This window comes from Octopus bimaculoides, chromosome 7 (assembly GCF_046866305.1).
Source record: "Octopus bimaculoides isolate indiv1 chromosome 7, ASM4686630v1, whole genome shotgun sequence".
Lineage (NCBI taxonomy): Eukaryota > Metazoa > Mollusca > Cephalopoda > Octopoda > Octopodidae > Octopus > Octopus bimaculoides.
In genome coordinates this window covers 76886529-76911612 of record NC_142934.1, presented here as the reverse complement: position 1 = coordinate 76911612, position 25084 = coordinate 76886529, and the positions used below count along the sequence as shown (strand labels likewise).

Sequence of the window (25084 nt, the reverse complement as noted above, 5' to 3'; positions counted from 1 at the left end):
CTACTAAATATAGCGGTGTAACGCTATTGGATATACCAAACTTTACATATTAAACCCATTCCTGGAAGCTGGTACGGTAAGGTTAATGAGTTGTAGGGACATGGTATTTCGTTATGCAACTACAATATATTACAAAATATATTAGACGTTTTTATAAGTCAATACCGTTTGCTGCTGTGTTAGCAGTGCTCTAACATCACTTGTTAAGATTATCTCTACAGATTTTCAATAGAAATTATAGCCAGCACTGAATTTGTTTACGACGTTTCGTATCTCAGACGCCAGATGTAAACAAGCAATGAGATCGAAGATGAAAAATGAGTGATGGGCGTATATGATACAGATTTGAAACGTCGTGACAAAATCAGCACTGGTTATAATCTCTTTAGAATATCTGTAGAGATAACCTTAATATCCAATGTGAGAGCACTGCTAACATAGCAGAACATGGCATTGACTTACAAAATTGCTTAATATACTTTGTGGTAAATTATATGATAGTTGCATAACGAAATACCGTGTCCCTACAAATCATTAATATTCTAGATTGTATCTTCCAAACAGCTGGTGACTCATCAACTTGAAATCGTTCAACAACACATGCCAATCTCCGGTCACTACAATCAGAACTAACTCATTTGTCTCTGTTTCCCTTCTCTCCTCTTCTCGTCATTCATATTGAGCCATATATACCCACCACTAACTCCTTCGCCCGATCATTCTTTACCAGAAAGTCAGTTTCTGAAATTCATGCTCAGCCATCAACATCCGGATATTCAACGAGTACCTCAACAGTATCGACCTCACCGACTTCAAAAGCCCTACTAAAGTATACTTCCTTAATCTCAAACCATCACCACCACCACCACCACCACGACTACCCTCCCGCACACAAAATCAATGACTGAAGTTATACAAAACAATAAATAACCAATCACTCAATATAGCAGCTGGTTTCTTTCAGACTTCTCATTTCCTGCATAAAGAACGTTACGAACGACAATAAATGTTGTCCCGTAAAAAGGTGGCAAGCCGGCAGAATCTTTAGCACACCGGACCAAATGTTCAACGGCATTTCGCCCGTCTTGACGTTCTGAGTTCAAATTGTCCCAAGAGATTTCGCCTTTCATTTTCCTTTTACGATCGATAAAATGAGTATCAGTTAAGCACTGGGGTCGACGTAATCAACTTCCCCCTCCTCTGTAATTTCTAGCCTTGTGCCAAAATTTGAAAACAAATTTTGTCCTGTATAAAATGATTGACTCGCAGAAGCTAACGGATTCAAGCCATTTTCGAACTCGAAACAAGCCGAATAGCCAGACATCCTCGACTTCAGCCAGCCATCATGTGATGTGTGTTAAGTGCCAAGTGAACTACTTTAACTTTGGCCTCCGGCCAAAACATTTCTGCAGAGACACATAATAAACTTGTACGCAATGAATTTAATGATTGCTGAATATTTATATACAAGGAGGACAGACGGTGACAGCTTATCGACTGGCTATCGATCAAGCTGGTTGATTGTTAAGGATGGGCGTTAATTAATTCAACGACATTGAATGGAACCGGAAAGGAGTTTTGAATTTAGAAATAGTGACAAATAATACCGACCGGTTAAATGAAACAAAATGTGTCACATCTTTGAAAGAGAAATTTTAATTCGGAATCCTCACAGATTTATGGAAAACATGATATATGTTGTATTAATTATATAGTACTGCACGCATGCGCACGAGCGCGAGCTAACACACACACATACATATATGTATATATATACGCACACACAAATTCTATTGCTTAATTTGGCGTGAAGGTGTGTGTGTATGTGTGAGCGTGTGTATGTATATGTCTAAATGTGGGGTTCGGCATACGTATGGGGAGGATGTATGCATGTGTTAGAGTTTACAAAGAAGAAGAAAAGCTTTCAATAAAGAGGTAGGGTATAATTATTTATAGCAGAGGAGAAACTACTGTTACTACACAGAGTTACACGTTTATTAATTTAAAATAGATTTACTTATATGCGAACAGAAGTAAACTAGAGACAAGGTAGTAGCGTATCGTTAACCCCATATCATTTAATATAGCCGGTGGTTTGCCGTGGTATATATCCGGTGGTCATTGAACTGCGGCTATGCTGGGGTACTGCTTTGAAGGGATTTAGCCGAAAAAGTTGAACTCAGTACTTTTTTAAAGCTTGGTAGGGGTTTTTTGGGGGGGGAGGCCGAATCACGAACTTACGGAGACGAAAACAAACGAAGACCTTGTTGTTAAGCAGGGTGGGAAAAATACAAATTCACACACACACACACACACACATACATACATACATATTCACTCACAGACCATTAGCTGGTCAGGTGTTGTTCAAGAGTCTTACCCAATGAGATTTAAATCGAACACACAGCGATGCCTATATTGAATCTAATCTAAACAAACGGACCACGTATTATTGAATAGCATGAAGCAGGTTAGGTCTGAATGTGTCGACGTTCGATAGAGCATTGCTGTCTTTGTAAGACAATTCTTTCACGCAAACTTAGACTAAATCGATAAAAATTGTATCTGAAACTATATATATATATATATATACCATCCGGGATTAACAACCGCTTTATCGACACTTTACCTTCTGTTTCAGATACTCAACACTATTCACTATTACAAACAGATGCAAAAGAAATCAGAAATATGCTTTTTCAATTTATCATTTTCGTGACGGAGTGAGTACTACTCAAAACCAACTAACTTATGTTTAGGCCGCGAGATTTTTTGTCCCTCATACTTTCTTCCTCTCGTTCTGTCATTCTTTCCCCTTTTCTAATGCTATTGCTATTAAATTTCAGCCTCGAAAAGAAGAATTTTTTTTGTCCCCGCCTACCCAAGTTCTATTAAATCTGGATTACAAAGAGATTTAAATTTTCAACATATTTCATTTAGACATATCGTATATAATTATAATAATTTCCGCTTCGGTTATTCCCATTACATTCGACTGAAACGCCAAAAACAAAAACAACAAAAAAAAGGAAATTGGCAAAGATCTGTTGCCACACACATCGCTAAATCTAAAAGTACAAACCTTTCTGAATGTCTTTTACAGTTTCCGAACTGAGAGGAAAGAAAACCAATTTGATTTCTTGCCAACTAATTATTTTTTTCTTTTAATGAATTTCACCCATGTGATATGTAACTTGCCTCAGCTCAAAGAGAAAGAATATGTACATTTCAAACATTATGGTTTGGGGTTCGAACTCTACGAAGGTAGATGGCTGTGTTGTTAAGAAGCTCGCTTTGCGGCTACGTGGATTCAAGTTCAATCCCACTTCGCGGCACCTTGAGTGTCTCCTACAATAGTCTCGGACTGATCAATACCCCATGTGTGAATTTGATAAACGAAACGCAAACTGTGTGAAGCTTGTTGTGTGCGTGTGTATGTGTGTGTGTGTGTGCGTGCGTGGGACCTCCACCACCATTTACCAACGAGTATTGGTTTGTTTGCGTCTCCTTAACATAGCCGTTCGGCAAAACAGACTGTTAGAGTAAGTACTTTAGAAAAATAAGTAGTGGGGTCGATTCGCTCGACTAAATCTTTGAAGGCAGTGCCCCAGCACGGCCGCAGTCCAATGACTAAAACAAGTAGAAATTATTGTGTCTGTTTATGTGAGTTTACTTGTAGCAGTTGTTGTTGTTGTTTAGTCTTAATCAATCACACTAACCTGTAGTCAAACGTAACGCCACCATCATTTTTTCTTCTCTTTTCAAGTAAATTGTATCTACCGTAAATCCTCGAGTATAATCCGCACTTTTTTCCCAAAATTTAAAGGTCAAAATTTCTAGTGCGTACTATATACGAGGTTAAAAATGAAAAATATTTTCTAAGCAAAATTTTCTAAGTCATAAATATGTAAAGGCAATTTACTTAATATTTATTTTTCACTGACGTTATTAGTGTTATTTCTTTATTTTCTGCAAGCAAAGATATTAGAGGGGGAGTGGCTGACCAAGTGGAAGTGAACCGGTCGGCCAGTCGGCGGCCCGTCTGACCTACATATAGTTTGCCACAGAGGTTGCGTCTAATAATACAGTATATGAAGCTAGAGGAGGTGCAAGAGAAGGAATTTGTTATGCGAAGAGTTTGCTGATTGGAACCAGTGAGAGAAGTAGTATACATGTGTGTGTGTGCGTGTGTGTGTGTGTGGTGTATATGTGTATGTGTATATTTATATATATATATATGTATGTATATTATATGTATATATGTATGCTTATGTGTGTGTGTGTGCGTGTGTGTGGTGTATATGTGTATATGTATATATGTATGTTTCTATGTGTGTCGGTGTGTGTGTGTGTCTGTGTGTGTGTCTGTGTGTCGGTGTGTGTGTTATAAGGGTTTGGGACTTTGTAAGAACAAAGATCGCCTTAATTGCACTAAAGAAACATCTTATGTTATGCATATCAGTCAGTTACTGGATTTCGAGTCCCTTGGCCAACCATCGCTTGTTCTTAATTGCAAGTGTTTCTCTCTGAACTGCATATTGCTTTCCTTTTACGTTCATTAAATCCTCTTATTTTGTGAGACATTAAATGTCGATCCCTTTCTGTTGACCAACTACTTCATTTTCACTGCTCTTCTCAAACCAGTCTTAGTATTTGTTTGTTTGTTTTACCGCGGGGTTGCTGCGAAGCCCAAGGACTCCTGACTGGCAGTTAAAACACTTGCTTCTATAGTACACCATGTTTCCACCAATGATGCAATGTTCCAGACTCATGAGTGGCAGTTTCTTCCTTTATCTTCATTTAAGAAAATTCAGCGTTGATCTTCCTCTGACAGTTTCTGCAGCTGGTGTCGCTTTAGAGCGAGTTGAATTGCCATGTTAAATTGTATATAAATTGTATATGGCAGTTGTCTGTCTAGTAATCGTTAACACCTGTTATAACGCATGCTTGTAATCTTGGCTCTGCACGATGCGATAGGTACATATGTGCGAGTGCTTGGATTCTGAATGCTACCAGTAACCATTTTAGCTATTCCCAAAATAGTGTGATTGGTGATTGCGGAATTAAGCTCCTCGTATTTAATTAGAAGCACTGGAATTAACCTTTTCTATACTCCCTTTTCCAAATGCAACATTGGTTGTCTACTAGAATTGATCGCAATCACGCGGCTTCTGCCAGTCTTTCCCAGCTTACGAATTTGAAATGAAAGCTGGACCTAAGCAACGGTGCGTCACTACTCTCAGCGGTGCCCACGTCCACTATAAACAAACTCCCGTCTAGTACCCAGATCACGTACCACAAAGATGACAAACTATTCAAAGTTGGCTGATTCCTTGTCAGAACAAAAGCTTCTACTGCATATGCAAAGGTATATAAGAGTATAGATCTAGTTCTCAACAGGAATGAAACAAAGGATTTGGATCAACAAGCACCCAACAAGTGGGAAACTGGTTCAGAAAGTCAGATACAGGGACTGTTGCTGGAAGGCTTAATGCAATTCTAATATCTGAGAAGTCACCTGTCACAGAACCGAGATATGGATGAAGAGATCCAACACTGGATAAAATGCGCCATTGAAAACTTTGGTCACCGTAAGATTATATGAAGATAATGATCAGAGAAAGATGACCAGATTTATGGTGTTCAAAGCATCTCTAACCATTTTTTTTCTACACAGCTCTGAAACCTGGAAAAGATTGTAAAGCTACATCTCTATAAGCTGGAATTATTCTACCAAAGATGTCAGAGGGACAGCTGGGAGAGAGCAGAGGGAAGAATGACAGCGTACTCGAAAAGCCGACATTGAAACCATGATTAAGCGACATCAGTTTCCATGACTGGTCATGTGTAAATGACGAATGATCGGCTACCCAAAGAATTGTTTTTCTCAACAGTTGGGCATACGTGAAGGATGAAGGAAACGATTCAAAGATATACTTAAATGTAATTTGAAAAAGTGTGGCGTTGATGTGTACGCGTAAGGTGAATAATTGACTCAAGTGGTGGAGCACAGCACAGATACGATACGAGCCGAAGATCTCAATAAAGAACGTTAGCATAGAAAGCAGCACGAAGTAACGAAAACAGCGTCCCTCCTCCAGCAAGACAAATAACGCCTGATCTGCAACCTGACTTGTAGATCCTGGAATGACCTACATAATAGTCACAAGCGAGTAGGTGAAAGCTAAATATGATAGACAATTATCTCTGACCGCGAAGGACTGTCGGTGATAAAGATATATATCGATATGCGTGCATGCTTGTGTACGTTGTTCTTTCTCTCTCTTTCTCCCTCTCTCTCTCTCTCTCTCTCTCTCTCTCTCTTTCTCTTTCCCACTCTCTCCTTCTCTCTCTCCCTCTCCCATTCTCTCCTTCTCTCTCTCTTTCTCCCACTGTATGTTTATTTGTGTGTGTGTGTGTGTGTTTGTGTGTCGGTGAAAACTATATTTGTGAGATATACCGATAAACCGGTGCATAGAACCAAAATATTTTCTGGTTATCTCATCAAAGTTCGAACAGATACTGCTTTGTCACTCGTGCAAATAAAATGAACCAGATTAGTTTGTTGGAAATCTGTAATCAAAAATATATGAAGAAATTTATTCAAAAATGCTTTTAATAAATACCAGACACATTACACTGGGCCCTATTAAACCGACCATGCTTACTTGCCTATACATTTGTAGGACTGCGCCGAAATCAAGGGAAGCAATTTGATTGTTAACAGTTGTCTTTTTTTACGGAACGCCCTTGTACTTTATACGTAAGAGGTGTCTCGTAAAAGCCACCTCTCACTCACACACACACACACTATACACACACACACACACACACACAAAGTGTTAGATGAGTATTGTGTGGTAATAAGAAAAAGAAGTTATTTGTCTCGCAATGCCTAAGCGAAATATACATACATACATGTATATATATATATATATATATATATATATATATATATATATATAGTGCAGATTGTGTTGGGGGCGCCTTAAGAAGAGAAAGAAGCATGTTTCGGGTAGTGACAGAGAAATAATTATTTCTGTGTCTGCGAAGAAATGTACTGTCCGAAACGTTAGGACTTCTGTCTACTTGTAACACACAAACACTTTCCATATGTTTACATATTTTTGTTCTCTGAACAAATATCCACCACACCCACACTGTCTGTCTCTCTCTCTCTCTCTCTCTCTCTCTCTCTCTCTCTCTCTCTCTCTCTCATTCATTCTCTATTTATCTATCCATCTAAGTAGGTTTCAAACTATTAATTTCACAAAATAGTATTTTGTTGCATTAAAACAAAAACACATCGTGATAATATGCGATGTTTACATTAACGAAAGGCAGGGAAAAAATAGACAGATGGAAAGAAAGCAGGAATGTTTTATCGTTCCTATTTTTTACTGTTTTCTTTTTCACTTTATTTTTTTTGGCGATTTATTGATATCCTTGACTAAATCATCAGCTTTTAAGTTAAACACACAACAAATATAAGAGCTAACGTGACTTTAAGGCAAATTTCTTAAAACAAAACGGAACACATTTACACAGTAACGAATAAAACAAGTGAAGTGTTATTTGCTAATATAAATAAATATATACTGAATTCAAGTAGTTGTCGGAATATCTGAGAGGTTACAGAGAATTTTACAAAACAACTGTCAATAACAACAACAGCAACAGTAATAATAATAATGATTTCAAATTTTTGCCACAAGGGCAGCTTGAAGGAAGGGATTAAGTCGATTATATCAACCCCCAGCGCATAGTTGGTAATTATTTAATTGATCCCGAAAGGATGAAAGGTAAACTCGACATCGGCGGAATTTGAACTCAGAACGTAACGGCAGACGAAATACCGTTAAGCATTTTATCCAGCGGGCTAACGATTCTTTTTTTTTTGTTTTTGTTTTTTTCTACTCTAGGTACAAGGCCCGAAATTTGGGGGGAAAGTACTTAATTTATCGACCCTGAAAGAATGAATGGTAAACTCGATATCGGCGGAATTCAAACACAGGACGTATAAACAGACGAAATACCGCTTAGCATTTCGCCCGGCATGCTAAAGATTCTGCCAGCTCACTGCCTTGTAGTTATAGTAATAATAATAATAATGGTTTCAAATTTTGCCGTAAGGGCAGCAATTTGGGGAGGGGGAGTGGGTGGATGAGTCGATTACATCGACCCCAGCGCGTGACTGGTACTTAATTTATCGACCCCAGGAAAGATGAAAGGCAAAGTCGACCTCGGCGGAATTTGAACTCAGAACGTAGCGATGATCGAAATAACGCCAAGCATTTCGTCCAACGTGCTGACGATTCTGCCAGTTCGCTGCCTTGTAATAATAATTATTATTATTTCAATTTTTTGCCACAAGGGCAGCTTGAGGGAGGTGGGGATGAGTCGATTACATCGACCCCCGTGTTCAACTGGTCCTTATTTTATCGACCCCGAAAGGATGAAAGGCAAAGTCGACCTCAGCGGAATTTGAATTCAGAACGTAGCGACGGGCGAAATACCACTAAGTATTGTGTCCAATCGTTAACGCGCTGGACGCAATGCTTAGCGGTATTTTGCCCGTCGCTACGTTCTGAGTTCAAATTCTGCTGAGGTCGACTTTGCCTTTAATCCTTTTGGGGTCGATAAATTAAATACCAGTGAAACACTGGGGTCGATTTAATCGATTTAACCCCTCCCAAAAAATTTCAGGCCGTGCCTATAATAGAAAGGATTATTATTATTATTATTATTATTATTATTATTATTGAGTGAGAGAGCAGTGCATGCCATCAAAGTGACATTGGGGCGAAATATACGAAGCCTAATATACCCATCATGACTACCCACCCGTCTGATAAGGGTACACCAGGTACATGCATCCCAACCATATGTGCGTGACATGGTGATCTCATATCAAGATAAACAGTGCATGACCTCGCAGGTGGGACCCAGTTAAAATTTTCTTCAGGTCGAGTAGCCCACCCCATTCAAAAGGTTTCCAAAGGTGAATTATTCAAAGCCCAAAGAATTACTCTCAACACATGGCTATGATGCTCCCCCACTACTTCTGCTCGTAATCAGAGATGCACATATCGTCAGCCACCAAGGGACATGCTCAACTGGTTAAGGTCAAAGTCAAACAACTGACAAGCAAATCTGTGGTATTGAGCAGAATATTTGCTGTAGCCCTTCTTTTATAGCAAGACAAAACAATGTACATGATAACACTTCCAATCAATTAAGATCAGAAGCTATGAGAGCCACTGCCTGGTACTGCATCCGGGCATTTATTATCATTATTATTATTATTATTATTATTATTATTATTATTACACCCATCGTGACAACTCGTCTGATAAGGGTACACCTGGCACATGCATCACAACCACACGTGCACAACATGGTGATCTTATATCAAGATAAACAGCGCGTGACCTCGCAGGTGGGGCCCAGTTAGAATTTTCTTCAAATTGTGTAGCCCATCCCGCTCAGAGGGTCCCTGAATTAGGTTTGTTTAAAGATGATGAACGAAACTTTCAAAACTACGTGTCCTGGCTTGAGTATCAAGAGTTTTCCTATGTATGTGTGTGTGTGTGTGTGTGTGTGTGTGTGTGTGTGTGTGTGTGTGTGTGTGTGTGTGTGTGTGTGTGCATAGATAGATAGATAGATATGCACAGGCGTGACATGGTGGTAAGAGGCTTACTGCTTACTTCCCAACCACATGATTCCGGGTTCAGTTCCACTGCGTGACACCTTGGGCAAGTATTTACAACTATAGCTTCGGGCTGACCAGAGCCTTGTGAGTAGATTTGGTAGACGGAAACTGAAAGAAGCCCGTCGTATATATATATATATACATATATATATATATATATATATATATATATATATATATATATATATATATATATACACACGTGTACATACATATATATGTTTATATTTGTTTAAACATATACATGTAGGAATGGCTGTGTGGTAAGTAGCTTGCTCACGAACCACATAGTTCCGGGTTCAGTCCCACTGCGTGGCACCTTGCGCAAGTGTCTTCTACTATAGCCTCGGACCGACCGAAGCCTTGTGACTGGATTCGGTAGACGGAAACTGAAATAAGCCCGTCGTATATATACATATACACACACATATATATATATATATATATATATGTGTGTGTGTGTGTGTGTGTGTGTGTGTGTATATGTTTGTGTGTCTGTGTTTGTCCCCCCAGCATCGCTTGACAACCGATGCTGGTGTGTTTACGTCCCCGTAACTTAGCGGTTCGGCTAAAGAGACCGATAGAATAAGTACTAGGCTTACAATGAATAAGTCCCGGGGTCGATTAGCTCGACTAAAAGGCGGTGCTCCAGCATGGCCACAGTCAAATGACTGAAACAAGTAAAAGAGTAAGATATACACACACACACATATATATATATATATATATATATATATATATATATATATATATACACACGTGTACGTGTGTGTGTATGTGTGTGTGCGTGCGTGCACGCACGCGTTATCTTCCATCAACGAAAATGATGTCCGTCTTTACTTGTAGATCCTTATGACCTTAGACAAACAACTACAGCAGCATAAACGTTTGAGTCAACGGACTAATTTAGAGATAAAATAAGATTAACGATAAGCTAGAGCGTAGATTTCTGAGAGAAGACTCCGGGTATGTTTCCCTAATCATTCTCTTATATGATTCACTATCTCTCAGTGACGCCTTCACTCCGCACCACCCCGAATACTTGTGTTCAATGAATTCCCAAACTACATCAACACAGACGCGTTTGCGACATTCAGAATGCTTTGGACGAGATAAGATAGATATAAAAGCTAAGTGTTGATCACCATCATCATTATTGGTATCATCACAATCATTATCGTCAGCCAAGCTGTTATCTTGGCTACGTAAGCCATTGCTACTGCTAAGCCACCCGTGGCAGAGATAAACAGCAGTGTACAGGAACACGTGTTTTAAGCACGACTTTATCTGAACGTTTCTGAGACAGTTATTTATCGCAGTTAGCCTATTTCGCATCTCTATTAATGGGGATGGTTCAACGCTAAAGAAAACTATCTGAGGTGGGCGGTCATTCGTTTTCACCGGCGCCTCACTTCATTATCGTTTTTTTTTTTGTTTTTTTTTTCATTCATTCATTCGTTCTTTTTTTTTTTTTTTTGCATTCGTTAATTCTTCAATTTTCTCTTTCGTAAGCTGACTCTACCACAACCCCATTTTTAATCATATGAATTACTCTTTTTTGTTCATATTTTTTTCCGGAAAATAAGAAGGCTTGTGGAGAGTGTTACTACAGATGTTATTGCTGATAAGAATATACATTAACCAAATCTAAAGTCATAGTTTTCGGTGACCTAGCAACTCTTAAGGTTTATTGTAAAATTGGGTTTCGTTTAGATTTCGTTTAAGACGCGAGATAAGGTATATTCAGCGTTAAAGGTAAGATTTTAGTGAATCAAATCCTGGAGTTTCAATTACTTGTTGCAATATTTTGCTGCAATTAACGTCACTAATGTCTTGAAGAAAGAACCATAAATACAAATGGCTTTTATTCTATGAAGCTAGTACTCTAAAAAAAATCTGCTTCTTGCAGCTTCCGTTCAATAGCAAAACTAAGAATTTCTCCTATTTTGGATTTTCAAATTTATAAAAGCTCCGCATAACAAAAAATGTCCACAACGATGATTAATATTCTTTAAAATTAAAGAGAAATAAGTCAGTCTTACCTGAATGAATACCTATTCTCAGCTTCAGGACTTCTTTAGGGCGGTGCTTCACAACAAAAGTACTAACTTTCTGCAACAATTGAAGAGACATCCGTCCTATTTCCCCGGCATGCTTTTTGCCGTTACGTATAGGCAAACCAGACGCCACCATATAAGCATCTCCAATCGTTTCAACCTGGTAGAGAATCCATATATCTTTATTCATAAATATCATACATATACAATTGTATGTTTCTAAGATGAGAAATTTATATATTATGTATTAGTCAGAGTAACGTCCTCAGCATAACTGTTGCTTTTTCAGTTGTGTACACTCCAGTCTTCTTCGTGTGTCTTAAAATTTATCTTCATGCCTTGCTTGAAAAAGGCTGGAGCATACACAGCCGAAATGTAGAAGCAACAATCAAGATGAGGACACTACTCCGACTAATACGTAAAATGTCATGTATATCTTTAACAGCGTTCTTAAAAGACACACACACATATATCGTAGGATATATAAGTAGCAAATAGATCATTGTGATATTCGAAGACTAGTAACGTAAGTGTTTGGTCTACTGGGATACCTATCCGTTGAAATACAGAGGAAGTGGATGAGTTTCTACACACATGCTTTCTGAGTACAATCTTCAGGTACTGCCAACATGACACAATGTGACAAGGTTGGGTCTTTGTATTGCATGTGCAATCCCTCTGACATACTTCCACACCGTTTTCATCCACACATCTGCAAACAACCCAACACAATATACATACGCATAGATACAGACAGAGACATATACGCACACATATTACCTACAACTGCATATAAATATATGTATACTACATGTACATAAATACACACACACACATATATATACACGTGTGTGTAAATGCATTGTGTGTGTGTGTGTGCGTGCGCGTGTGTACACGTAATAATAAACAATTATAAACTACAATGAGAACCTCTCAAACGGTCCAATTAAGGCTCCTTTTTCTTCAACGAGAGTACTCTTTTACCCCTTAAGCTTGTCCGAGAAATGACCAGAGTCTTTGAGAAAGAAAAAGATGGAAAGAGTGAATCTCGAATATTCCATATAAAGAAAATAAGCTTAAATGAGTATTTGGATAAACAAATGGAGGAAAAGTACTCAATACTTGCAGGAGAGTATATATATTCGTTCGAGCTGACAAACAGATAAATGAAAGAACTTAACTGTTCACATGGGTTTGGGTTTAATTGGTCGGCTGTCATCAGAGGATAAGGCATCTGACAACGTAGTACTTTTGGAGAATCAGTGGGTGAAGTTTAATAAGATTTGTACAGTAAATATTAACCTACTTCTCATTTGCACGGGAGAAAACCTCATGTAGTGAAGTAGTCACTGTAATGTTATGGAGAAGATAATTACTACTGTATAGTATTGCCAGCTATCTTTAACTAAAATCCTTTTTGGACGATATTAGAAATGATTGCTTGGTTTGCATTTGAAAGTTTTTACAAAGTAATTGTTCCTATGCCTCTACATGGACAATATCTCGGATTTCATGTTAAACATAATGAAAATTTGAATCAATACACTGTGTTTCTCTGTAAAACAAACGTGGCATTTCTGATCCATTTAAACATATGGTTCTATTTTCAACGATATGCAAGCTTTGGAGTTTTGCTAAGTCTGCTTTCCTTCCAATTCCGGACACAGTGAGAAATAGTGGTTGATTCTATCTCCGGTTCCAAAGGTGTGAGTGTAATGTATGAATTTCTCTTCAGTATATTTTCCGTGATGTTAATGCTGTACCTTTACAGCTGTTATCTTTGCTCTACACATTAATCCCTTTGTGAAGCACTTGCTTATGTACATATGCAGTACGCAATTGCACTTTGGGTTAATGTGACATTTTCTGTTTGCATGATTTCAGTTGTAATTGGATAATTCAAGCACGATATTATTTAAGCAGCTTAGATATTATTCCTATTTCCTAACTTATGCATGTGCTACGGATTGTTTATTTATCAAGGAAGTGTTTATTTGTTGTGGAGAAACTTAAGTACAGATTATATTACTTCTACGTTCATACTAAATGATGTTTCTTTTACAATCTTGCCTGATTTATGGGGTATTTTCGCTATATTCTATGTTTTGTAACCACTTCTTATTTCTCTTTCTATTAGAATGCGACTTCATTGGATGTTTCTATCGGAGAGCAGATTATAGATTCTACTTACATTGTCTAATACAATTTTTAATTGTCGCAGGATAGGGAATTTGTTTATATTAGCAATATCTTCTTTGATCTTTCGTATCACAAGACTAAAGTCAACCAATGAAAACAGAATAAATCGACGTCCTCTGCCCTTATCTCGTGAGCCTCCATTCATCATTTTGTCACCTGAAACATTGTATCTGGTGGGAAACTATGACTCGTGATAGAGTGAATCATTATCTTTGAAGGTAAGTACATAGTTTTTCGCCGAATATATCATTTCCGGTATTTATTTATATTGACTATCAAAAGGTAGAAGACGAAGTGGGCATGCATGTGATTTGAATGCAGAGAGCAAAAGAGTGCAACCAAATGACGCAATATATTTTGGCCAGCACTACCGATTCTGACATCCGTTTAATATTCACGCTACATGTATGTGTGCGTCCGGATTGTGAAGGCGCGTGGCTAAGTGGTTTGAGTATTCGGCTCCCGATCGTAAGGTCATGCGTTCGGTACCTGGCAGTACGTTGTGTCCTTGAGCAAGACGCTTTATCTCACGTTGCTCCGGTTCACTCAGTTGGCAAAAATGAGTTGTGCCTAGCATTCAAACAGTTAGCCTTGTAACAGTCTGTGTCACGCTGAATCTCCTTGAGAACTACATTAAGGGTTTGCGTTTCTATGGAATACTCAGCCAGTTGCACATTAATTTCACGCGCATGCTGTTCCGTTGATCGGATTAACTAGAACCGTCGTCGTCATAAACGACAAAGTGCCAGTGTTAGTACTGTCCGGGTTCGTTCTCATTACAAGACACCTTGGTTAAGTGTCTTCTACTGTAATCTTGAATTGACCAACACCTTGTGAGTCGAATTTAATAGACGAAAACTGGACAGACACCTGTGTATGTATGTGTGTCCATATCTGTGTTTATTCTTATCGGCTTTAAACCGTATGGTATCTCTTTTTGTGAAAGTGTAACATAAGAATTCGATGAATGGATATCCATAAGATAAGTACCAAACTGATATAGGGCAATACTTTTCTACTCTAGGCACAAGGCCCGAAATTTTAGGGGAAGGGGTCAGTCGATTAGATCGACCCCAGTACGCATCCAGTACTTAATTTATCGACCCCGAATGAATGAAAAGCAAAGTCGACCTCGGCGGAATTTGAACTCAGAACGTAAAGACGGACGAAATACCGCTAAGCATTTCGTCCGGTGTGCTAACGTTTCTGATACAAGGCAATACGATGTAGCTAAAAGTCCTTGAAGATGATGATCTATTGTAACTTAGGATATAATGCTACAACTTGTAACGTCTTCTAATATATAAATATATTAAAAGCTTTGGCACACACACACGTGTTTGTGTATCCATGTATTTAAACATTTATGTATATGTAGTACGTTAGTGATATAACATAGCAAGTTGTAATAAGTTTCATGCCCAGCTAATGCCAAACAATTATCAGACAATACCCTTGTCATAAGAAATGGGACAGAAATGGCTCTTTAATTCTCGAGAGGCTGTTACGAGTCTTAACGGTTGGGTAGCAAGAAAGTGTTTCGGTAATGTGTGTGAGTGCAAGTGTATAAAGCTGAAAAAGGTGGATAATAAATTCGTTAATAATACTGACGAGTTAACCAGCAATTCTTAGAAATTTTTCGTGATCCATAATGTTGATGTCTCACATTTTGTGTTTCTATATAGATATATTACATATCAAGGTCACTCACAGGCTTTCCAATGGACCCAGGGCAGATGGGGCCTTAAGCGCTTTAGCTGCTCAGCTAAGAGAAGATAACTTTATACAAATTCTTCATTCTGATAACTAATGGGTTCGTGGCACTTGTAAAACAAGACCAAAACAAGTTCGAAGAACCAACGAGAGTGACTGTCTCTATACAAACTATGCTCACTCTAATAATATTCATTGTGCAGATTGTTCGGCACAACACCAGTAACAACTCCGTCTTACTTTTCCGTAAGTTCAATAGAGTCATGAAAAGAGACGATGGGGACGGATAGTAAAAGATGCTACTGGAAGTTTTTAGCTTTGACCCTGCACATAGACAGCAATAGGTTGATTGTCGTTATTAAGCTGTGTCTTACTGAATCCTCGTTCGCTGAAGCCATGCGGGGGTTATCAAAAATGTCCAAAAGTCTATCATACTTTTAAAATTCCGTGTGTTAATTGCTAACTTATGGACTACTCCATACAGATAATCATCGCATCAGTAAACATTCGGTTCAAATTCTAGAATTGCATTTATGGTACCTCACGGGTTAACACCATCACCGTTCTCTAGCTTTACTACATATCAATCATCATATCAGAAGGAACGGTACATTTATGCAATTTGTGTTTATACAGAAATGAAATTATGATTAGAGTATTAACAAGTTCTTTTGTATATTTCTGTAAATGTTTCCTTCGTCTTTTTCCTTCCTTTTTCACATATTCTTTCCGTTAACGGTGAAAACTCCGTCAGCTAACTTCCTGAACGTTACACGTCTCGTTTTACTTCACCTTATTTTATACATGCATTGCAGTGATGTGCATACATATGTATGTGTTCGTGTAGGTAAGACTGAGTATGTGTACACACAATGTGTTTTGTTAATTAGCTCATTTACTTGGTTAATATAATCCTGTTGAACCAGGTTTGCATTTCTTTCCGGTGTTTTTATATATTTTGTTTGTTTGTTTTTTTTAATGCATCTTTTTTTTTATTTTGTTTCCCGGGAACTTCAGTGCAGTGATGAAAGAATACATTTTGGGAACTAGGTGTGTGATACAACGCGCGCGCTCACGCACACGTATTAAATCTAAAAGGTAAGGTGTAGTTCACGCTAACGCATTGTTAATGATATATAAATTGTGTGTGTGTGTGTGTGTGTGTGTGTAAGATGTAAACCAGAATTGATTACCTTTATAAAAATAAATGTTTTTTTTTCTTTTTTGTGTTTTGCCTGTTTTTAAAGGTTTCTTCAATTTTGCTATTCTGCTACAAATAGTCAATGTTAATCACAATCATTTAAGTCTTGCGGTACTCTGTACCTAGCTTTAATAGCTACCTTCTACTCTAAAGCTTTTAATCATAATCAATACTGCAAATTTTCAAAATATCACAGAAAGCCATGTATATCGCCTTTTCTACACTACACACGCACAAACACGCACAAACACAAACACACGCGCACACACGCACATAATTATTATTGTTGCTGCTGCTACTATAATCGTTACTGATATTTTTATTAATATCTTCATTAGCGCTATTGGTATTATTATTATTTTTGTCGTTTTGGCTACTTGGAATATGTAAAGAATGTGAAATATTCTTTCGCATACCATGTATGATAATAAGCTTTAATTGTAAGTGAAGATGGTGGCGTTCCGCATCACTTCAGTTTTGTATCAATTATAGGAATCTTGTATAATTTATCACACTTAATTAAATCACGTATAACGTATTTCGAAGCAGAACGCTACCAAAACAATTGTAACCAGTATTAACTTAATGTTATACTGATACATCGACTTTAGTGCTCGACTGGTACTTATTTTATCGACCCCGAAAGAATGAAAGGTAAAGTTAACCTCGGTGGCATTTGAACTCGGAATATAAAGACAGACAAAACGCTGCTAAACATTTTGTCCGCGTGCTCACGTTTTTTATTTCTTTATTGCCCACAAGGGGCTAAACATAGAGGGGACAAACAAGAACAGACAAAGAGATTAAGTCGATTACATAGACTCTAGTGCGTAACCGGTACTTAATTTTTCGACCCCGAAAGGATGAAAGGCAAAGTCGACCTCTGCGAAATTTGAACTCAGAACGTAGCGGCAGACGAAATACCGCTAAGCATTTCGCCCGGCGTGCTAACGTTTCTACCAACTAATCGCATTAATAATGATAATCCTTTCTACTTTCGGCCTGAATTTTTTTTTTTTTTTTTTTTTTTTTTTTTTGGAGCGGGGGATTACATCGACTCAGTACTCAGCTGATACTTATTTTTCCAATCTGAAATGATGAAAGGCAAAGTCAAACTCGACAGAATTTGAACTCATAACAATTCTGCCAGCTCGCCACCTTAATATTAATAATAATAATCCTTTCTACTAAAGGCACAAGGCCTGAAATTTGAAGGAGCACAAGAGCAGCAATTTTGAGTTGACGGGTTTAGTAGATTCCAACTGCTACTTTATTTTATCGAGTCTGGAGACATGAAAAGACAAAACTGGTTTTGGTGGTATTAGAACTCAAATCATCCCAGCTGTTCTCAACTCCTCACGCAGTGGCGCATACTGTTGTTGTTGTTGTTGGCACTCCGTCGCTTACGACGTCGAGGGTTCCAGTTGATCCGATCAACGGAACAGCCTGCTCGTGAAATTAACCTGCAAGTGGCTGAGCACTCCACAGACACGTGTACTCTTAACGTAGTTCTCGGTGATATTCAGTGTGACACAGTGTGACAAGGCTGACCCTTTGAATTACAGGCACTTCAGAAACAGGAAGTAAGAGTGAGAGAAAGTTGTGGTGAAAGAGTACAGCAGGGTTCGCCACCATCCCCTGCCAGAGCCTCGTGGAGCTTTTAGGTGTTTTCGCTCAATAAACACTCACAACGCCCGGTCTGAGAATCGAAACCGCGATCCTATGACCGCGAGTCCGCTACCCTAACCACTGGGCCATTGCGCCTCCACGGCGCATACTATCCAAAGTCTTTTAAACACTAATGTGGAACGTGAAGGAGATGTAAATAAATAATAAAATAAATGCGCCCTTTTAAAGCCTAGGCAGGCTCATGGGCCCGGTTTCCCGGTTTCAATGGCGTATGTGTTCCCCCGGCTGGACCGGACGCCAGTCCATCGCAGCGTTACTCATTTTTGCCAGCTGAGTCGACTGGAGCAACGTGAAATGAAGTGTTTTGCTCAAGAACACAAAGCGTCGCCCGGTCCAGGAATCGAAACCACAATCTTATGATCATGGTGCTGATACCCTAACCACTAAGCCACGCGCCTCCGAAGGAGATGTAGTTGGTAGTAAACAGAGCGACTATACAAGGCAAGGAGACGTAGATGTTTGATAGTAAAATCACAGCTGGATAATACTCCCACTCCACCATTCCGTCACGTAAAGTACAACAGTTTGTATAAATAACATTCTGAAAGATCTAAGACCCAGTGACTGCATGAATTTGAACGTGGCTATTATTTTCCTTCGATTATGTCCTCAGAATCGTTAGAAGAAAAGACAACCTAGTTTTGTGGAGGATTATTTCCCATCTCACCAGTTTTGTTTCCTTCACAGCTGAATATTTGCAAATAGTTAGAAATCATGATATAATTTATTACAGTTTGTTTGCGAATATTGGTTTCAAATTTTCAAATTTTACAAGGTCAGCAATTTTGGGGGAGGGGTAAGTCGATTATATTGACCCAGTGCTCAGCTGGTACTTATTTCATCGACTCCGAAAGGGTGGAAAGCAAAGACGACCTCGATGGAATTTGAACTCGGAATATAAAGACAGACGAAATGTCGCTAAGCATTTCTCGCGACGTGCTAACGATTCTTATTTCTTTACTGCTCATAAGGGGCTACACAAACAGGGGACAAACAAGGAGAGACAAACGGATTAAGTCGATTATATCGACCCCACTGCGTAACTGGTACTTATTTAATCGACCCCGAAAGGATGTAAGGCAAAGTCGACCTCGGCAGAATTTGAACTCAGAACGTAACGGCAGACGAAATACCGCTAAGCATTTCGCCCGGCGTGCTAACGCTTCTGCAAGCTCACCGCCTTACTCTGTTTTCGAATATTACTAGTGCAAAGCAACACTTCACACACACACTGAAGATTTCTGAAGAGGGGATCCTAATCCCGAAATATTGAAATACACGGTACAAGTATAAAACATCTATTTGTATTAGTTCTCATAATTTGTATCGTTTTGGCTTATAAATACGTTAAAAAACATTTTTTTTATATTTCAGACAATGTTTCATACAAACTAGTATCTATTTATTCAGCACTGAGGAGATAACGTAGATGGTATTTGAATTCAGAGCGTAAAGCGGAGAGATGAATACTGTACTTATTTCAATACTCTAAGCGAGTTAGCCAACTAGTTGCAAGAAAACATACCCAGTATTGATAATTATATAGCATACTGTATAGTCTTGTCTTCACCCATTTCCTTCAATGACTGCTGCTTGCATGACCGTATGCTTAAGAAGCTTGCTTTACAATCACGAAGTTTCGAGTTTAGTCCGACAGTGAGGCACCTTAGGCAAGTACCTTCTACTACAACTCCAGGCCAATCAGTACCTTGTGAGCGAATTTAGTAGACGGAAACTGTGTGGAAGCCTGTTATATATACGAGTGTGTACGTTTGTCCTGTCCACCGCTTGATAACCGGTATTGGTCTGTTTACATTTCCGTAACTTAGCGTTCGATAAATGAAACGATAGAATAAGAACTAGACTTTTAAAAAATAAGCACCGGGGGTCGATTTTCTCGACATAATCATTCAAGATGGTACCCCAGCATGGCCACAGTCAAATTACTGAAACATTAAACGATAAAAGATACAAGATAAATAAAATGCTCAAAATATTTTTACCTTGTAAACATCGAAATTTTCTAGCACGGAATCGAATGTGCTGTACAAATCATTCAAAAGAGTCGTAATCTGGAAAAGACCAATATATATAGTTAATAACACAAAATATTCTTCCGTGACTGCAAATAAGATAACAAGCAAAACACATTCAACATAAAAACATTTTTTCTGTAGTCTCAGGTTTAGATCTACAATAAAATTTATTATATACAATGTTAAATATTTGTAATGTGCTGGGCGCAATAGAACAAAGGGACGATGATACAGTTCTGATTTCTCGTTAAGCCTAATCCAATTCGTTTTCCACTCCTCTATTTTAGTTCTGTTGAGAAAAGATGGTCTCTACAATGATCCATACCCACTTCTTGAAAATATACTTTTGGAGTTATTGGAAAGAAGTCTCTTTCTCTCAATATGTGTGTCTGTGTGTATATGTATATATAAAATAAAAAACAAAACGAAGACAAAAAAACAATAACGCAGGGACGTGGTACATGTAAAGTATTAGCAGACGCTCAGGGAAGGAAAGAAAGATGCTTTAACGTTTCGAGCACAGCTCTTCTTCAGAAACAGAGGAAAGTCCAATAGAAAAGGAAGACGGAGGAAAAAAAATCACCAACGATTCACTTTGCATATGATATATATATATATATATATATATATATGGTCAAACGTAATACATAATATATAATGTATTACATAATTCAAACGTAATACACTATATATTCAAACCTAATCCCTTTGTACCCTCACGCCTTATCAACTCCACTTATAAAGATTTAGCAACGTAATGCAAAACAAATATCATGTTTTATTTTTGCTGATTCTAGACTCTTAATCTGAATTTAATTTTCTAATTTTTAAACGTAATACATTATATATTTACCCTAATCACTTTTACCCTCAGTCTCCTTCATAGGGTTGTTATATATGTACCTCTAGCCAAATATTTATTTTCAATCTATACATCTTATTTATTTATTTATTCATTCATTCATTCATCGTTTCTATAGTTGGTTTCTCTATATATTCTCTATTTTTTATTATATCTTCAATTCACCTAAGCCATATTCGTTCAAAACTAACATGGTTTATAAATTTCTTGACCAGTTTTCAATTAAACTCTAAATTCTTAGTTTCCGCTTTAACTCTTTGGGGCACATCCACCCCTATTAGATTTCCCTCTCTTTTTAATTTTTTGCATCTCTTTTCCCCTGCTTATATACTCTAAGGTAACAGAATAGGTCTACTAGCTAGCAGGTGATTTATGCCATCCTACTACAAACCACATTATTTCCTCGCCACGCACATTATTTATTCTATTCCTTGGCAATTGGCAGAGTTATTAGTTTAATCGCATCTCCTTTCCGCCTACTTAAACGTTGTTGCTGGTGAATGTTGTCTAGTGGTCAAATAGATTTTCACCCACCAAACGAAATTTAGTACAAGTGGCAATGCTGTACTCACTGACCACTATGAAAATCTTTAGTCCAGATAAAGTGGTTTGCTATATATACCCTTCCTCATTAATTAACGTCCTTAGCTTCTTCTCATTCTTCTCCTTCTTCACTTTCTTCTCCTTTTCTTCTCCGTCTTATTCTCCTTTTCTTCTCCTTTCTCTTCTTGCTTTTCCCCGCCTTCTTTCTTTTTCTTTTTTCTTCTTCTTCCTTCTTTCTTCTTCGTATTCTTCCTCTATATCCTCCCCACGTGATCTCTACGCTAATTCCTCGTCCTTTAACCGCACTTTTATTTACTTTTTGTTTCCTCTTGATATAAGCCAAAAAAACAATGGCTGGAAGACGCACAATGTGACAGCCCGCCTTTGATGCAAGCCTGATGAAGTGCCACTCTAATATCTAAAACCGCAAACATTACGTAGATTTTCACTTCGATTGTTTGTGTAAATTGGTGTCGCAAACAGAGTTGGCACAGAAATAAATGTAACTAATCATTAAAGATGTGCTAAAGTATTTCTTTGTCTTCTTATTATTTGGAATTTATATATATATACATATAGAATTTAGGTTAGTTGAAATATGTTTGTGGCGGCAAATACACTGCAGTTATTGTGGAGAATATATATCTCTTATAGTAAAGCGGTGTGAAAACATCCGGTTCATTCAGTGTTGCCACCTATTAGGAATCTCAGACATCGAGGTTTCAAGCTTCTTGGCCCTTGTCAATGAGATGTACCTAAGAGAGGCAACTCTGAAGGAACTTATAAAGCCATAGCCTTATGCATAATTCAGTCAACAACGTTGACTGATTTGCGCTAGTAGATCGCCCGATCGAGGAAAATAACAAAATGTCAGCGCTAAGGAGATATATTCTCCACGGTAACTGCAGTGTATTTGCCTTTTAGCAACTGAAATATGCCACAAACCACTTTAGATTTCATTATTCAAAGTTTCATCCTGGGAGACAATTTTCAGACGAGGATAGAACGTTCAGAAATATTCCGATTATATCTCAGTTATCGGTTTCTTTTCTATGTGTCTGTGCAGCTTGTTGGTAAAAATACATGCACAACAATACGCACACACACACACACAAAGATATTCATACATATATATATTTATGAAACTCAGAGAGAGAAAGAGAAAAAAACTGATTTTTAAAATAATCTTAAGTTAATTTCTTCCCCACCAAAATTGCTTCAGAGAATAAAGTTGCAGTTATGTCGTGTGCAATTTCTAAGTTGTACCGTTGAAAGGAAAAGCTATTTAATTCTTGCCATCTCTGGTTATGCGTCTGTATACGTGATCCTACGTACAGATCGATTTCTTTATTATCCACCAGGGGCGAACATAGGCAGTACAAACACAATATCGGGGAACCAAAATTATAAAACGGAGTCATAAAGAAAGAAGCAAAATTTTTAAGAAAACGAATGAATCATGAAAAAGATGATATAATGAGGCGGAATGCCCACTCGAACCCCGAAGTCGAGTGGTTACATTGAAACCGTTTTGCCGTTCAAGTATATACATCTAAAATCCAGCTGTTCAATATCATACTCTTTTTTTTTTGTTCGGTATAACAGGTCTGTTTTGGCAATTTCTCTCTATCCCCGATCACCTTCCACAACTCAATACCTTTATCATTCTTTTTAACTATTTCCATTTGTGCCTTATTTAACAATTGGCATATTATAGTCTCACCATCTTCACCCCAGAATTCCTCTTCGACCCCATCCTTCCACTCGCTCATCCGGTTTACAATGTCATCCTCCGCGTCCGCATACAGAACGCAAACAAAACAAACAGGGGGAGGAGGAACCATATCTACAGCATGTGTGCTTGCATTTCTTTTCTGTTTTCTTGTTGGAGGGGAATGGGTAGGTTTGGTGCCTGCATGGGGAGGGTGTGGTGAAAAGGGAGAGGATTGGGGTTCACAAGTAAAGTACTTACTTTCTTTTTCTTTCTTTTCTTTTCCCGGCTATTTCCCATTCCCTATCTCCTAATACTGGAGTTTCTTTTTCTACTTCTACTTCTTGTATCCTCTCCTGTGGTGGTGGCTGTCGCTCTTCTACCATTTTAGGTGGTGGAGGGCAGTTCGCTCTTATGTGGCCTTTCAGGCCACATTTAAAACGGCGAGGAATCCTGCCCTCCACCCATACTTTCAGGCTCAAATCCCCAATCCACAGGTTCTCGGGTAGCACTTCGAGGACCTCCATCTTAGCTTGGACGGTAATTTCGACGATTTGTCCCTTCCATGTTGCTCCTTCCATCACTTCTGCTTGAACCACCTTCACCTCCTTTTTTCTTTCAATAATGATAGCCCCCACCACCCAAGCCGCATCGATTTCAAGGGGAATCCCTTCCACTTTGATTTTGGCAATCCTCTTACCCATGTAAGACGGCAAGAGGACTACCTTTTCCGTTTTTAACACCTTGGCAGCGTGGGCTATCGCTTTTTCTCCGTTTTATAATGGACGACAATCGTCCCGAACTTTCCTCCTCTGGCCAGGTAGGTAATATCTGGCCAGACTGTCTTCAGCGCCTTGTCTATCTCTCTCTCTCCTCCATGTGGTTGATTCTCTTTTTCTCAACTGAGTAAACTTTATAAGTTACCATCTTCTTTTGTATTTCCTCCATCCTTGTCTCCGGTAGGGACAACCTCACGTCGTTCCCCACCTTTACAGACATTCTACTGTCTTTTTCCATATTTTCCAGGTTTATTTTCTTCCTTTCCATCTCGGTTGCCTCTGCAAAACTTTTCTCTTTCAAACATGCGTCCTACATCTTTGCTGCCTTAACCAGTTCCTCCTCCGTAGAGGACAACTCAGTCTCGCTCAGGTCCGAATATACTCGTCTTCCACCTGCCATCTCTCCGTACTACCGAGAGACGGCACAACAACTCAAAAAGTTGTGGTAGAACGTCGCTAACCTCGTTGCTTCCAGTGTGGTAAAAAGGGCCACGTCAGGGCGGACTGCAAGGAGAACGAAAAGGTCCTACGTACTGGTCGTGACCGTACCTTTGCAAGGTACATTCATGACTGCTGTCATGC

General features: G+C 38.5%; 1 protein-coding gene across 1 annotated transcript in view; it reads right to left on the bottom strand.

Moving 5' to 3' along the window:
• The window catches only part of LOC106878135 (atrial natriuretic peptide receptor 1), a 244214-nt gene that overhangs the window by 138790 nt on the left and 80340 nt on the right, over nucleotides 1–25084 (bottom strand). The window contains exons 19-20 of the mRNA XM_089355548.1: nucleotides 20575–20643; nucleotides 11755–11929 (exon numbers count right to left, since the gene is read on the bottom strand). Coding sequence (XP_089211674.1) covers nucleotides 11755–11929; nucleotides 20575–20643 — 244 coding nt within the window. The remainder of the gene's footprint in view (nucleotides 1–11754; nucleotides 11930–20574; nucleotides 20644–25084) is intronic.